The following is a 13,273-nucleotide window of genomic DNA, read 5'->3' as shown; positions in this document are numbered from 1 at the left end:
GCCTCGCAGGGGCATGCGCAGCGAGACTGCGGGCGCTTGGGGGCAGCCCTGGCGGGTCCTCAAAGCTTGACCGTATTAGCTTTCAGTTTTCTCGCTGGTTTACGGAAAGGCAGCTTCAAGGAAAGGAGACAAGATTCTGGCTCGGGAAGCGCGCGTTTGGAGAGAGCCCTCCGGCCTGCGGAATCCGCGGTCTGAAACCGCGGAGACTGCCTTAGCCGCGGACAAAACCTCCTCCGACGGGTAGAGCGGACACCCTTCCGGAGGTGGGAGACGAGGGCCCGGCCTCCGAGAGCCCCTCTGAAGGTAAGACAGCGCCGCGCGCCAGGACTTCCTGTCGGAAGGGATGGACAGCCCCCCGCGAGGAGACCCTGACTTAGCTGAACCTCACTTGAACACGAGAATCACTCCTGGACCCGGTACTTCCCCCGCCCACTTGCGGCCCTAATGCTGTTGTTGGTTTTTTTCTTTTCTTTTCTTTCTGTTTTTGTTCTCGGCAGAAGATGACCCAAGACCAACCTCTGCTTGCGGTGCAGGAGGCCCTGAAGCAGTGCTTCCCGGTGGTGGAGGAGCAGCAGGGCCTGTGGCAGAGCGCGCTAAGGGACTGCCAGCCCCTCCTGCTGTCCCTCAGCAACCTGGCAGAGCAGCTGCAGGCGGCCCAGAATCTGCGGTTTGAGGACGTGCCACCACTTCGGGCCTTCCCAGACTTAAAGGAGCGGCTGAGGCGCAAGCAGCTGTGGGCTGGCGACACTGTCTTGGACAAGTTAGAGGAGAGGCTGTAAGAGTTCAATGCCGCTCCTTCTTGGCGGAAAAATGGGAAAACTTGGTCTTTAATAAGTAGCCAGTATCAGTCAGGAGAGAGTTTTCTCCCATACTTGAGAGAATGATATTTGGAGGTGTCCCAACCTTCCCTCCTCTGTTCAACCTTTCCCTCCTTCCAACCCTCTGCCCCATTTGTTGCGCAGCGGGACCTCTTGTCAGAAAGTCATTTTATGGCATTTCCATTGCCCCATAAGGCATGGCAGTGGTGGCCTTAGGAGAAGTTACAAAAGGAGAAGAGAAAAGCCATAGAGAAAGCTTATTAGCCCCCTTCTACAGTTCTTTTGTAAAAAGCAGTGAGGAATTGTACTTTAAACTTCAGACGTGCTAAGAGTCAAGGGTTTTACCCTGGTATCATCTCATAAAATCTTTTCAGATCTCTAACTTAACCTCACTTCATCCCATTTTGCTGGTGAGGAAACCGAGGCTCCATCAGATTGCCTGTGGTCACACAACTCGTAAATGGTAAAGCTGGGATCTAACTCAAGTTTACCTGATGTCAAGGCCAGAGTGGTCCGCTGCCACTCTGTTCTGCTATACGTTGATGTCTCTGTGCCAAGCATAGCACATCTCTAAACTCTTAGTATGCCGAACGGGAGACCCTCTAAGAGTTCTAAGTATTGAGGATAGACAAGAGGCAGGGCACGTAGGCCATTCCTTGACTAGAGCAAGAGAAGGTTCTAGTGTATACAGTCTGTGCCATAGACTACTTGGAAATGGTCAAAGATGGGGCCCTTCTTTGTATTCATTTGTACAAAATACATTCATGAAGCCTTTACGGGATGCCGAGTGCAAGGTGCTCGGAATACAGCAATGAACCAGACTTAGTTTCTTAGTTGATTAGAAGAGATAGACCATCAGTCAATTAAATTATGTTGTGGTATATTCTAAGGTACTTTTATGTCAGTTCTTGACATATTTGTGAGGATTGGGCTGTTACTTTAAGTCTATTTTTTTTTTTTTTTGGCATTCTTTTTTTTTTTAATTTTTAAATGTTTTATTTATTTTTGAGAGAGAGAAAGAGCGAGTGAGCAAGCAGGTGAGGGGCAGAGGGAGAGGGAGGCACAGAATCTGAAGCAGGCTCCAGGCTCTGAGGTGTGAGCACAGAGCCTGACGCAGGGCTCGAACCCATGGTTCATGACCTGAGCTGAAGTCGGACACTTAACCGACTGAGCCACCCAGACGCCCCTAAGTCTGTTTTTTAATTGTGAGTCAAGGCCACACGTTTTGAAAGCCCCAGTTCTAGGTTAGGGAATTCTTTGTCCTTTTGGAAATTGTAGCCTTCTTCTTGGTGGCTGGTCCCTTGGAGTCACCAGTGGAATGATAAAAATATTTACCATAAGGTGGGTACTTTCCTACTGGGCATTTTATATGCGTTATTGCACTTAGTCCTCATAAGATCCCGTTCCGCTCATTCATCCATTGAACAAGTGTTTGTCATTGTGTGCACCAGTGTCCGTGTTCTAGGTACTTAGGGTGTGCAGTGAGCAAGACAGACCATTTTTATACGTGATTGAGAATAAGTAACTTTCCGAGGATCCACAGTAGTCTGTGCCTCTGGAGCAATTTTTCCCATTGGAACATTTGGCAATACCTGGAGACATTACTGATCGTCATAGCTCGGGGAGGGTGGGGGCATGGTTTGCTCCTGTCATCTAGTGGGTACAGGCCAAAGATGCTGCCCGACGTCCTAAAATACACAGGGCAACCTCCCCACCACAAAGAACCATCCAGGCCAAAATGTGAGTGTGCTGAGGTTGAGGAACCCTGCCTTAGGCCTTTCTCATGATATTGCCTAATACGAGACTTCTTTTCCCCCAGAAGCGCCCTCCTCAAGGTGCGTGACACTGTCAGCAGCCACGTGGAGCGAGTGCTTCAGACCTATGAGCAGCATGCAGACACGATTGGCATGGATGGTGTCCTCCAGGCTTCGGTTGTGAGCCCTTCGGTGGCTGACATGTTGGAATGGTTGCAAGATATTGAGAGACATTATCGAAATTCGTATCCTTTGCACATGTTTCAGGCAGCGTCCAGAGCTGCTTCAGGAAGTCTTTCAGTTTTCGTGAGATTATACCACTACGTAGTATGGGTCAGTCAGTTCTCTTTGATCTCTGAACTTAGAGAAGAATAAAGCAGGGCAAGTGAGGGATGAGCATGGAGTCCTGACTTGAAATAGGGTGGGCAGGAGAGGGCTCACTGGGTTAGTGGCATTTGAGAAAAGACCTAACGAGAGCGAAGGAGAGAGCCATGTGATATTTGGGGGAAGCGTGTCCCAGGTAGAAGAAACCACAAGTGCAAAGGCCCTGTGGGGGAGAGCATGCCTGACATGTTCATGAAATAGTGCGGAAGCCAGCAGGGCTAGAGCGGATGAGGACGGGGAGCCTAACAGGAGACATGGTCAGAGAGATGGGGCTGGACCTCATAGGGCCCTGGAGGTCTTTGAAAGGATTTTGGCTTTTGCTCAGAGTGAGGTGGAAAGCTGTTAGAAGGTTTTGAGAAGAAGGATAACATAATCAGCCTGTGTTTTCTCACAGTATCACCTGGCTGAGTTCGGAGGAAAGACTTGGGGTGGTGTGGAGCCAGGGGAGCTGCAGGAATACCACCAGTTCATTGGAGTTCTGGCCCTTTTCTCTCAATTCTTTTTTTTTTTTTTTTTCCTAATGTTTATTTATTTTTGATAGACGGAGTGTGAGCAGGGGAGGGGCAGAGAGAGAGGGAGACACAGAACCCGAAAGGAGGCCCCAGGCTCCTTGCTGTCAGCACAGAGCCCAATGTGGGGCTCGAACTCCTGAACCATGAGTTCACGACCTGAGCCGAAGTCGGCCGCTTCACTGACTGAGCCACTTAGGCGCCACTCTCATAAGTCTTGCCTGAATCACGCATCTCCGCTCTGGCTTCAGTTTCTGCCTTCATTTGAGTAACTCCCCAATCCGCCCTTCATTCTCATTTCTAGCCTTGATGTTCAGCTTCCCACAGCTGCCTCCAGCCGGGTCGCTCCTGGGAGCACAAGCTCCTTGCTCCTGCCGCCACACTCAGTCCCCTTTCCCTCCAGGTGTAGGATCAACCCTGTGTGATCATTGTGTGGGAACTCCAGCAGCCCCTTCCCCCTCTCCCTCTCTCTTTCCTTTTTCACTGCATTGGTGGCAGCTGTGGCGGTGGCAGCTGTGGAGGCAGTGGGACAGCCTAGGCGGGGGAGCAGTAGCCGCCGCCAGTGTTACTGAGCGCTGACTATGTGCCAGGTCCTCTTCTCCCAACGTCCACACGGCCGCCTGTCAGGTGTTTTGAATCCGTTTCCTTGGCGCTTCTTGTATTTTTCTTCTCTATCTGCACTGCCTCTTCCATAGTCTCTTGTCTCTCGTGAGGCCCCTTGATCTATGCAGCCTCTTGACAGGTTTCTCTGTCTCTGCCTTCTTTCCCTCTAAGCCGGCTCCGGCTAGGGACCTCAACGGTAGTCTGAAGACATCTTTGTTCTGCCTGTTGCCTATAGAGGAGTTTTCGACAGCTTCCAGAATCCCCATGTGGGTCTTCGGTGCTCTTTGTGTTCTGGCTCAGCCTGCCTTCTCGGCCACCTTTCTGACTGCTGTGCGTGTTCCAGCCGGCCAGATTGGAGGATTTACTCGGCCCTGAAACCATTCCATGCTTCCTCACTTCTGCACCTTATGCTTTTCTTGCCAGCTGGAATCTTCCTGAGGCCCTCCAAATGGGAGGGACTCGTCACTCAACTTCTGAACCGCCACAGAGTTTCCTCTTTTGTGTCCCTGAGATTCTCCCTTTCTACTTTCTGGTTTTTCTGCTCAGCGTGGTGAGATCCTAGATTGTTGGGGTGATGTTTCATCCCTCTGGCCCTGTAGCACTGTGAGTGAAGAGGTGCTCAGCAAAGATGTGTGACATAGGTGAGTGCGAGAGAGCTACCCCTTACCCTTCTAGCTTCTCGTAGCTCTCCCCAGGGTATTTTTCCCTTCAGCATATTTCGTTGTCTTTTTGAGCAGTCCTTAACTTCCCGGAAGTTACCTGAAGAGAAAGTGCCTCCTGTCCTCCATCCAGTGGGGAGACTTGGCCAACATCCAAGCTTTGCCCAAGGCCTGGGACCAGATTTCAGAAGATGAACACCAAACCCTTGTACAAGGTACTGGTTTTCATTTATGCCTTCATGTCTGCTTTCTTTCTCTGTGTCTCTCTGTCTTACAGAGATGCCCTTGCAGTGCTTCCATATTTTTTATAAATCTGATGTTTTACGTTCCCTGGAGAGGTGATATGCCACAGTTTTTCTCTCTTCCTATTCCAGATACCCTACTGAATGTTTCCTTCTTCTTGGAAGAGTAAGGAAGTGGTGTGTTTATCAGCATACTAGTGAGACACGGTTGAAGGCTGATACTGGTGCATTCTGGTATTTCTAAAGAAATGTCAGTATTGTAACCTAACATACTTGAAAGATTAGTGCCTGGGCCGGAGGAGTAGCCCTTGGGAGGGTTGTGTTAGATGTTTCTAATGTTGCGGCCTCCCCCTGCTCTGTCATGGTCGAAAGTACGTGGACGCCCCTTGCCCTTTTCTAGGCTCGGGAATGGATGATGGAGGCAGAGAGAATGCAGGAAAGGCAGTGCAAGAGAACACTGGGGGCAGGAGCCACAGCCACAGATGTGGTAGGGAAGGAAAGGACGGGGGAGAGAGTGGCATCCCTCTGAGCATCATCCAAAGCTCTGAGCTTGGTTGACACCCGGCCCTGTTACGTGTATTTGTATCAGTACCCGATTCCCTGACGCAAGATGATTCTTCTTGATGATTTAAAGAAATAAGGGTCATATTGATGGAAGACAGTACAGATCTTCCTCGACCTATAATGGTGTTACATCTTGATAATGTCATCATGTAAGTTGAAAATATCGTGAGTCAAAAATGCATTTAATGCACCTACCCTACCAAATGTCATAGCTCAGCCTCGCCTGCCTTAAATGTGCCCTGAACACTCACATTAGCCTACAGTTGGGTAAAATCATTGAATACCAAGCCTGTTGTACCATAAAGTGTTGAATATCTCGTGTAATTGATTGCAAAACAGAAGGGTGGTATGGGCACGGAGTGGCTGTATACGTTGTGTACCCTTGTGAACTTGGGGCTGACCGTAAGCTGGGGCTTGCTGCTGTCACCCGGTGTCACAACAGAGGATCGGACCGCGTATTGCCAGTCCGAGAAAAGATCCAAATTCAAAATCTGAAGTACGGTTTCTGGTGGACACGTATTGCTTTTGCACCATCGTAAAGTTTGAAAACTCATAAGTCAGAGTCGTCTATCATTGTCCAGCTGCTTTAGCTCCTCGTCGTCATTCAGTTTCCGGAGTCCGCCACCAGGGGAGGTGGCGCAGCATGAATCATTCTCAGTGCTTTGCCTTCCATGGTGTTCCTCTGTTCCCTGTCTGAGAGTTAAGTAACTGGGCATAGTAAGACTGCTAAAATGATGGGGGTTTTTTTCTGACCAAAGCTGGCACCTGATTTTCCACATCCCTCTGATCTTGGAGTAGCTGCACGGTGGGAGAAGAGCGCCCAGAATCAGGCCATCAGCGTTATTTCTGAAGCCCAGTGCCTCATCTGTGAAATGGTTGGGTACTTCCAGACCTGTCAGCTTCCTAGGTTGTGGGAAAATCTGGGTCACTGGATGTAGAGAGGCTTAGTAAAGAGTGTAGATATTTTTAAAATGAAGATGACTTTTTTTTTTTTTTTTTACTACAAAAGTGTTCTATATGCTTTTTAAAAAATCAGAGGAAAATTGTAGGAAAAATTTTAAATGTAGAAAAGTATGAAACACAAACTCCATCAGAGAAATTTTGATATATGGCTCTTTCTGTGTCCATATCCACAAATTTAAAAAAACCCCACAAATGTGGCATCATTGGTATATACTGTTAAATAAACTTTTTATTTTTTTAATTATTATTTTTTTAGATAAACTTTTATTATTTTTAAAATTTTTAAATTTTTATTTATTTTTGAGAGAAAGAGCATGAGCTGGGGAGAGGCACAGAGAGAGGGAGACACAGAATCTGAAGCAGGCTCCAGGCTCTGAGCTTTCAGCACAGAGCCCGATGTAGGGCTCGAACTCCCAGACTACGAGATCATGACCTGAGCTGAAGTCAGATGCTTAACTGACTGAGCCACCCAGGTGTCCCTAGATAAACTCAAAAAAAACTTTTTTAGCCATCTTTTCACTTTCGTATCTCTAAAAATAGCTCAACACAATATACACCAGTGTACATCTCATATACAATTTTAGGAATGTATTATATCTTTTGTTTTTCCAAATCTTCATGTATTTCTACTTATAAAGATTGTACATTCTCATTGTAGAAGATTGAAGTATTACAGAAAGTGAAAATGCACACTGTCTACTGTTTTTAACAATATGGTAGACGTTCTCCCAGGAATTTAAAAAATCTATCACATACGTTAATAATCATAAATAAAACTTAAAAGACATTTGGGTGTCAGGCCTTATGATGTGCTCTGGAGACAGATGAAAGAGATCCCTAGAAAGGTTTATGGTTCAACCAGGGAAAGATTTAAACCAGTGTTTCTCAAGCTTTAACGTGTATAGAAATCACTGGGCTCTTGTTAAAATTTAGACCCTAATTTTGTAGGGCTGGGGGGCGGGGGCAACGCCCTAGATTCTATGGGAGCGGTGGGGTGTTCGTTCTGAAACTAGCTGTTAAGACTGCAGCCTCCATCTTGGTCCATCACTCCCTCTTGGATCCCTCACGCTGGGAGAAGTCAGCTGCAGTGTTCCAAGTCGGCCCTGTGGAGAGCTTGTGTGAGAGACCGATGCCTGCCAGCAATCGCGTGACTGAGCTTGGAAGCAGAACCCCTGCGCCCCTGTGACTTAAGCCTTCTGGTGAGACCACAGCCCCAGCTAACAGCTAGACTACAACTTCATGAGGACCTAAGACAAAGGCAACCAGCTGAGCTGTGGCCGGATTCCTGACCCATGGAAACATAATAAACGTTCGTTTTAAACCATTAAGTTTTGGGGTAATCTGTCGCATAGCAATAGATAACTAATATAATGAGCAAATGGGTTTTTTTGTTTTCTCCCAAATTTTGTACAAACTGTAGCATACTGTGTACTCAGCTTTGCACCTCTCCCCCCTCCCCCAATTACTGTATCTCGAAGGTCATTCTATGTGAATACATAAAGAGCTTCCTTAATTTTTTCTAGAATAGTTGCATATTTTTCTGTTGTTTGGGTATACCATAGTTTATTTAAGTAGCCCCTTACCAATGGACATTTAGGTTGTTTTCAAAGTCTTAGTGTCTTATGGGTTTCCACCACCTTCCTGTACTCTCACCCCCGTTCATTATGCCTGTTTTCCCTGGAATTTTTCAACTAGCTAATCCCACTGCACCGGCTCACCCCCAATAAAGAAAGAAGTCTGTTGGTATTTTTACTGGACTCCTATTTAACTTCTAAACTAAGCAGACTCATAGCAGGAATGCTTCCAGTGATCCCTCCTTAAGCATGCCATAGCATAGGGGTTGAGATATTAGATGGGAGCTCTTTTCTGTTTCCTTTAGTTGGGGAAATAGACTCTCGGGGGTCAGAACCCCTTCCCTGTCAGTGAGACAATCTGTTGGGATGAAATGAAGAATTTAGGATTCTTTCTTTCCTGTCTCTACTGCATCCACATTTAGAATTTGACCTCAAAATTCTCATGGTGGAGAAGGGGTTTTTCAAAGCCGGTGGGATCCTCCTAGGCTCTGAAGAGGACTTCTGCCCTGCCCAAAGAGTGTCCAGATTGCATGGTGACTTCATTGTCTGACTTTAATGTGGATGATAGGAGCCAGGTACCATCCCCAGCTGTCCGAGTGCTGAGTTGTTGTCGGTCCCTTCTCTCTGTGCACATTCGCCTGGGAGGGCGTGCATCTAGAGGAACAAGCTCAGGGAGGAGAGGAAGATAATACACTTGGGAAAGTGTGCTGAATCGTGAGTGACCCAGACCTGGGTTCAAGTCTCAGCTCAGCCTCTCACCAGCTAGTCTTGGGGAAATCCTCTCTCCTCTACAGTTTGTTCGTTTGTGTAATGGAGATGACGGTATAGGTCCTTACAGGACCTAAGTGAGAGGAGACATGTAAGGGGTTTGGGTAAATATTTAAACATGTAAGGGGTGGAAATTTACTACAGACTCTGAGTCACCTAAACGGGTAGTTCTGTGATCCTCTTTAACACAAGCCGTGAAACAAGTAGGCTCTGAGACCTGGTGCATTTCCTAAGCGCCCATGGCTTATCAGTGACATCGCCACATTTTGAATCAGGGTTTTCTGGGCTCTGATGAGAGGAGTCTTTTCCCTTCACCACCATTTCCCCTCTGCTGCAGAGGGCAAATGCACCCCAGCCACCCACTCAGCTGTGACAAGAGTTGGGGGTCTGCATGGGACAGGATTCCACTCAGAGGTGAGTGCAGTGCTGACCCCATCAGGTGTGGCAGTGGCACGTGAAAGCAGGCAGGGTTCTCTCTGGGTGGCCGTGACCTTGCCAGTTAGCCCCCCTTCTGGACCCATAGCCAGGAGGGCAGGAGTGAGTCCCTAGACTGTCTGCCAGAGTCCTGCACCTTTGCCCTTAATGCCAGGGCTGGGAGGAGATAGCCAGTCCTTAAGGAATGATGGGTTTATCTTCCAGGCACTCTCTCTCCCCATCATTCCTGAAACGCCGCTTGGTTTCTATAGAGTGCAAAAGAAAGCCTTTTTTTTTTTTTTTTTTTTTTTTTTCCTGAGACTGGTACCTGGTACAGCATATTAGGGCCCCAGCCCCAGAGATTCTGATCTGGCCTGTGTGAGGAGGGGCTAAATGCCTGCATTCTTATCAAGCACCTTTATTCTGTTGCAGGGTCATTTAAGAAAGAGCCTTGGGGGGCACCTGGGTGGCTCAGTCAGTCAAGCAGCTGACTTTGGCTCAGGTCATGATCTCACAGTTCGTGAGTTTGAGTCCCACATCGGGCGCTGTGCTGACAGCTCAGTGTGGAGCCTGCTTTGGACTCTGTCTCCCTCTGCTCCTCCCCTGCTCGCTCCCTGTCTCTCTCTCTCTCTCTCTCTCTCAAAAATAGACATTAAAAGAATTTTTTTCTTTTTTTTTTAAAGAGCCTTAATCCAGGGCCGCCTGGGTGGCTCAGTTGGTTAAGCGTCCAACTCATGTTTTCAGCTCAGGTCATGATCCGGTAGTTTGTGAGCCGGAGCCTTGGGGTGGGCTCTGTGCTGACAACAGAGCCTGCTTGGGATTCTCTCTCTCCCTCTGAAAATAAGTAAATATTTAAAAATAAAGAGAGAGAGAGGGAGAGAAAGAAGGGAGAGAGAAAGAAAAGGAAGGAAGGAAAGAAAGGAAGGAAAGAGAGAAGAAAGAAGGAAAGAAAGAAAAAGAAAAGAAAAAAAGAGAAAGAAAGATGGCTTTAATCCTAAGAAAAAGCAGCAGAGAGAGAGGGCTGGGAGTAACTTCTGCATACAGCACCTTATAGTCTGCCGGATCTGTATTCATTCCTTCAGAGGCCTCCCTGTGTGCCCAGCACAGAACCGATTGCTGGGGATACAAAGAGACAGAAGTACATGGTCCAGCGGGCCAGGCAGATAGGTAAGCCCATGTTAGAATTGCTGTCATAAAGGACGTGTGGAGTGCAGATGGAGAGTGACTGATTCTTTTGGTAGGTTTTTGTGGGAGGGAAGAAAGGGGAGTGTAAGAGTAGATCCCGAGCAACCTAATCTCAGCGAGAATCTTCCCTCCGGTCTCTAATGGAGAAAGTAACCAGGGAGGGGTGAGCATGGCCCGCTTGTCGTCATGTGAGCAGAGAGCAACCCTTCCCGATTCTGCCGTGGGCAGTAGTTCTTAACTTGCACAAAGAGCCCAGACTAATAAATCCACCACTCAATTGCAATCCCCACAGCGCGTTTATAGGCAGCAGCTGACTTTTATCAGCTAGTTTGTTCTTTCATATAAGCAGGGTTTTATGAGGGTCTCCTGAGCTGGCTCGTAACGTGGTGAAAGTCTGCAAAACTCAGCCATAAATTCCCAGCACCTGCCAAGCAGAGGATGCTATTTTCCAGGCACATTTTGTCCAGCTGGTGGCTCTGTCCCCTTGCCCGGTTTGCATTTTTGCACTTGTCTCTTTAAACTTGGATTTGTTTTTCAGCTCTCTGTGGCCTCTTTAAAGGCAACTGAAAAATGAGGGGTAGGGAAAAAGAACTAGAAAGTTACGTCTGTGCTAAAAATTACCCCTGGCTTATGTTGCTCTGAAAGCTGGTTCTGATCCCACTGCTGAAACAGAGACATCAGGCTTCCCGGCCACACGAACCCCAGGGCGGGGGACTGGAGGACAGTGCCAACCAAGCCCGTTATTAATATTTTGACTCTTTCCTGGGCCATCACCCTTTGTACTCACCATCCTTGGTTGTCAGTTCCGTAAACTAAAGGAATAGCTCCAGACGCCTTTTTCCCAAATGGGGAAAAAAAAAAAGGCATGACATCTTTTCCCAGCACTTCGAACTCCCCCAAGACAGAGATACAAGTTGAATGCCCTCCCTCCTCCAAATAAGGCAAGACCTGGACGCTCTGAGGATGCTGGTTGGCCGAGGTGGACCGGGTTACTCGGGAGAGCTACAAATGCCCCAGCGGAGCGTGCTGTCCGTCTAGGAAACATTGAGTGTGGCTCCAGACCTGTTTGTCTTTATGTTTGCAGCTTCTCTTTGTTTTGGTCAGGAGGTCATCAGGGCCGAAAGAAGACCCCTGTGGCTGCCCTTCACGCGACTTCCTCCTTGGCTCACTTTCCCTCGATCCCACTTCAGGGTGGCTTCATGGACACGTGACCTGTGCACCTAAGGGTCACCCGCCTTGGCTAAATGCTCTGCCGTCACCTGCTGGACATTCTTAATAGCTTTTGGACAAGAAGGGGGGATTTTCATTTGGCACTGGGCCCTGCAAAGTATGTTGCTGGTCCTGCCCTGCTTCCTCCTAGTAGTAGCTCCCTCAGACCTGTGGACAGACCCTCTCTCCTCCCAAGTCTGAGCCTGCGCAGAGCAGATGACTTATCCATCAGTGAGGAATCTGGCCTTGCTCCACTCCCAAAGGCTCCTGTTACCCGACCTTCTGGTTACAGGCCATCCCCATCATGTGACCATGTCTTCAAAGGCACTGAAGAGGTGCTTCCCAGTCCCACTCAGCTGCTCCTGGCCCATTGTCACCTTTCAGAAATGATTTCTGGCTAATGCACTCCAGCAGGAGGAAGTGGGGGTCTAGGAGCACCCTAGGGCCAGATGATGGAAATCAAACAGGCCAGGAGTGGACCCCCACCCCGACAAAGAGCCACAGACCAGGCCAGGCAGAGCATCCTCCCTCCCCCAACCCCGCCTGGCGTGGGTTTCCAGATCCACCCGGCATTGCCACACCAGCGGAAACGGCGGTTGCTGCCCCAGCCAAGCCCTAGGACTGTGGCGACAACCCCGAATGGGCCCAGCCACCACATCAAGGACACAGCTCCACCCTCCTCTCTGCACCCCCTCCCACCTCAGGCTTCCCCGCCTCTCTCCTTCCCAGGAACCCAGGGCGTAACCTCTGCTTGGGATCAGGGTCGGTCATGGGCCTCTGCAGCTGCTGCTGCAGTGTGGGGGAGAAGGTTCTGGACCGGCAGTGGGGACGTCTGCCACTCACCCCTGTGGGACCTGAGCAGGTAACTTGACCTCTCTGGACCCCACTGTCTTGATCAAAAGACCAAAAACACAGTGGGGTGGACAAAAGTTTCAACTTCGTAGGGCCACTGCAAAAAAGTAAATGGGCTGATACGTGAGGAAGAACTTTAAATTGTATACAAAAGTCATTTTCCTCTGAGAAGTGCCGGGGTGTAATGGAAAGGATTGGGGAACCAACAAGAATAATCGTGTAATTACTATTTACTGAGCAATCTCTCCGCTTCATGCTTATATCGAGAGCTTTGTATCCATTATAACAACCCCGTGGGGTAGGCACTGTTTCCCTAAGGAGCCGGATTTAGGAGGGTCGTGTGATTTCTCCAAGGTCACACTCTCGATCTGCAATTTTCATCCTTGACGAGCCCCAGTATTCAATCTACTGCATAGTCGTCTGAGACAGACCTGGCGGGGTGTCCCTGGTCAAGTCATCTAAACCTCTCCGTGCCTCAGTTTCCTCCCCTGGGCAATGGAGACCATTATCTCCCTCTGACAACCACCAGGATAAAACAAGCCCGTGTGTAGAGCACACCCAACATGGTGCTGGGTACGTCGTCTCTCCCTAGCAACTCTTGCCTCAGGAGCTGCTCCGGGCCGCATGGTGGCTGACACCAGCCCTGAGCAGAAGTTCCCAGCACGGGCCTGAGAGTCCCTGAAGCAGGCAGGGGTTCTGGTGACTGCTCGGTGAGGGAAGCTTTGCTCACATAGGAGAGGAAGGTGTGTCATTTCCTGGCTGCATTTGGCTACAC

The 13,273-nt window shown here is 48.8% G+C and overlaps 1 protein-coding gene across 2 annotated transcripts; it reads left to right on the top strand.

Moving 5' to 3' along the window:
- The first annotated feature begins 27 nt into the window (after nucleotides 1-27).
- CC1H1orf109 (chromosome C1 C1orf109 homolog) lies at nucleotides 28-6,729 on the top strand. 2 transcript variants are annotated; one of them, XM_042996959.1, is made up of 5 exons: nucleotides 28-303; nucleotides 498-775; nucleotides 2,641-2,817; nucleotides 4,824-4,942; nucleotides 5,102-6,729. In XM_042996959.1, the coding sequence occupies exons 2-5, from the start codon at nucleotides 501-503 to the stop codon at nucleotides 5,137-5,139; spliced, it is 609 nt and encodes a 202-aa protein (XP_042852893.1). In that variant the 5' UTR covers nucleotides 28-303; nucleotides 498-500; the 3' UTR covers nucleotides 5,140-6,729. The 2 variants fall into 2 exon arrangements, with proteins under 2 accessions (XP_042852893.1, XP_007092544.1); XM_007092482.3 differs by having other exon boundaries at nucleotides 2,638-2,817.
- Nucleotides 6,730-13,273: the final 6,544 nt, after the last annotated feature.

The sequence above is a fragment of the Panthera tigris genome, chromosome C1 (genome assembly GCF_018350195.1).
Source record: "Panthera tigris isolate Pti1 chromosome C1, P.tigris_Pti1_mat1.1, whole genome shotgun sequence".
In the NCBI taxonomy this organism is placed as follows: domain Eukaryota; kingdom Metazoa; phylum Chordata; class Mammalia; order Carnivora; family Felidae; genus Panthera; species Panthera tigris.
This window is presented reverse-complemented; position numbering and strand designations above follow the sequence as displayed.